This window comes from Cariama cristata, unplaced genomic scaffold (genome assembly GCF_000690535.1).
Source record: "Cariama cristata isolate BGI_N322 unplaced genomic scaffold, ASM69053v1 scaffold26924, whole genome shotgun sequence".
NCBI lineage: Eukaryota > Metazoa > Chordata > Aves > Cariamiformes > Cariamidae > Cariama > Cariama cristata.
In genome coordinates this window covers 457-869 of record NW_009611624.1, presented here as the reverse complement: position 1 = coordinate 869, position 413 = coordinate 457, and the positions used below count along the sequence as shown (strand labels likewise).

Genomic DNA, 413 nt, shown 5'->3' with positions numbered 1-413 from the left:
GTGGGGATAGGGACACCCATGGGGATGGAGATCCATGGGGACCAGGGGCACCACCCACCCTGCCTCAGTTTCCCCCCCCATAGCCCCTGTTTCTCTCTCGGGGGGGCAGTGGGACCTGCAGAACGTGCTGAACGGCTCCGTGATCTACCTCTACTCGGTGTGCAACGTGCTGGAGGGCGAGCAGGAGAACTGGCTGCGCACCAACTGGATCTACCGCGGGGTGGCCCAACGCATCTTCATCGAACTCCAATTCACCGTCCGCGACTGCAACAGCTTCCCCACCGCCGGCGGCGGCTCCTGCAAGGAGACCTTCAACCTCTACTACGCCGAATCCGACATGGATTACGGCACCAACTTCCAGAAGAGGCAATTCAAGAAGATCGACACCATCGCTCCGGATGAAATCACCGCCC

The 413-nt window shown here is 61.0% G+C and overlaps 1 protein-coding gene across 1 annotated transcript in view; it reads left to right on the top strand.

Moving 5' to 3' along the window:
- Window positions 1-109: 109 nt before the first annotated feature.
- The window catches only part of LOC104160244 (ephrin type-A receptor 2-like), a gene marked incomplete at both ends in the record, with an annotated part of 727 nt that continues 423 nt past the window's right edge, over window positions 110-413 (top strand). The window contains one exon of the mRNA XM_009698333.1: window positions 110-398. Within this exon, the coding sequence (XP_009696635.1) occupies window positions 110-398 (289 nt within the window). The remainder of the gene's footprint in view (window positions 399-413) is intronic.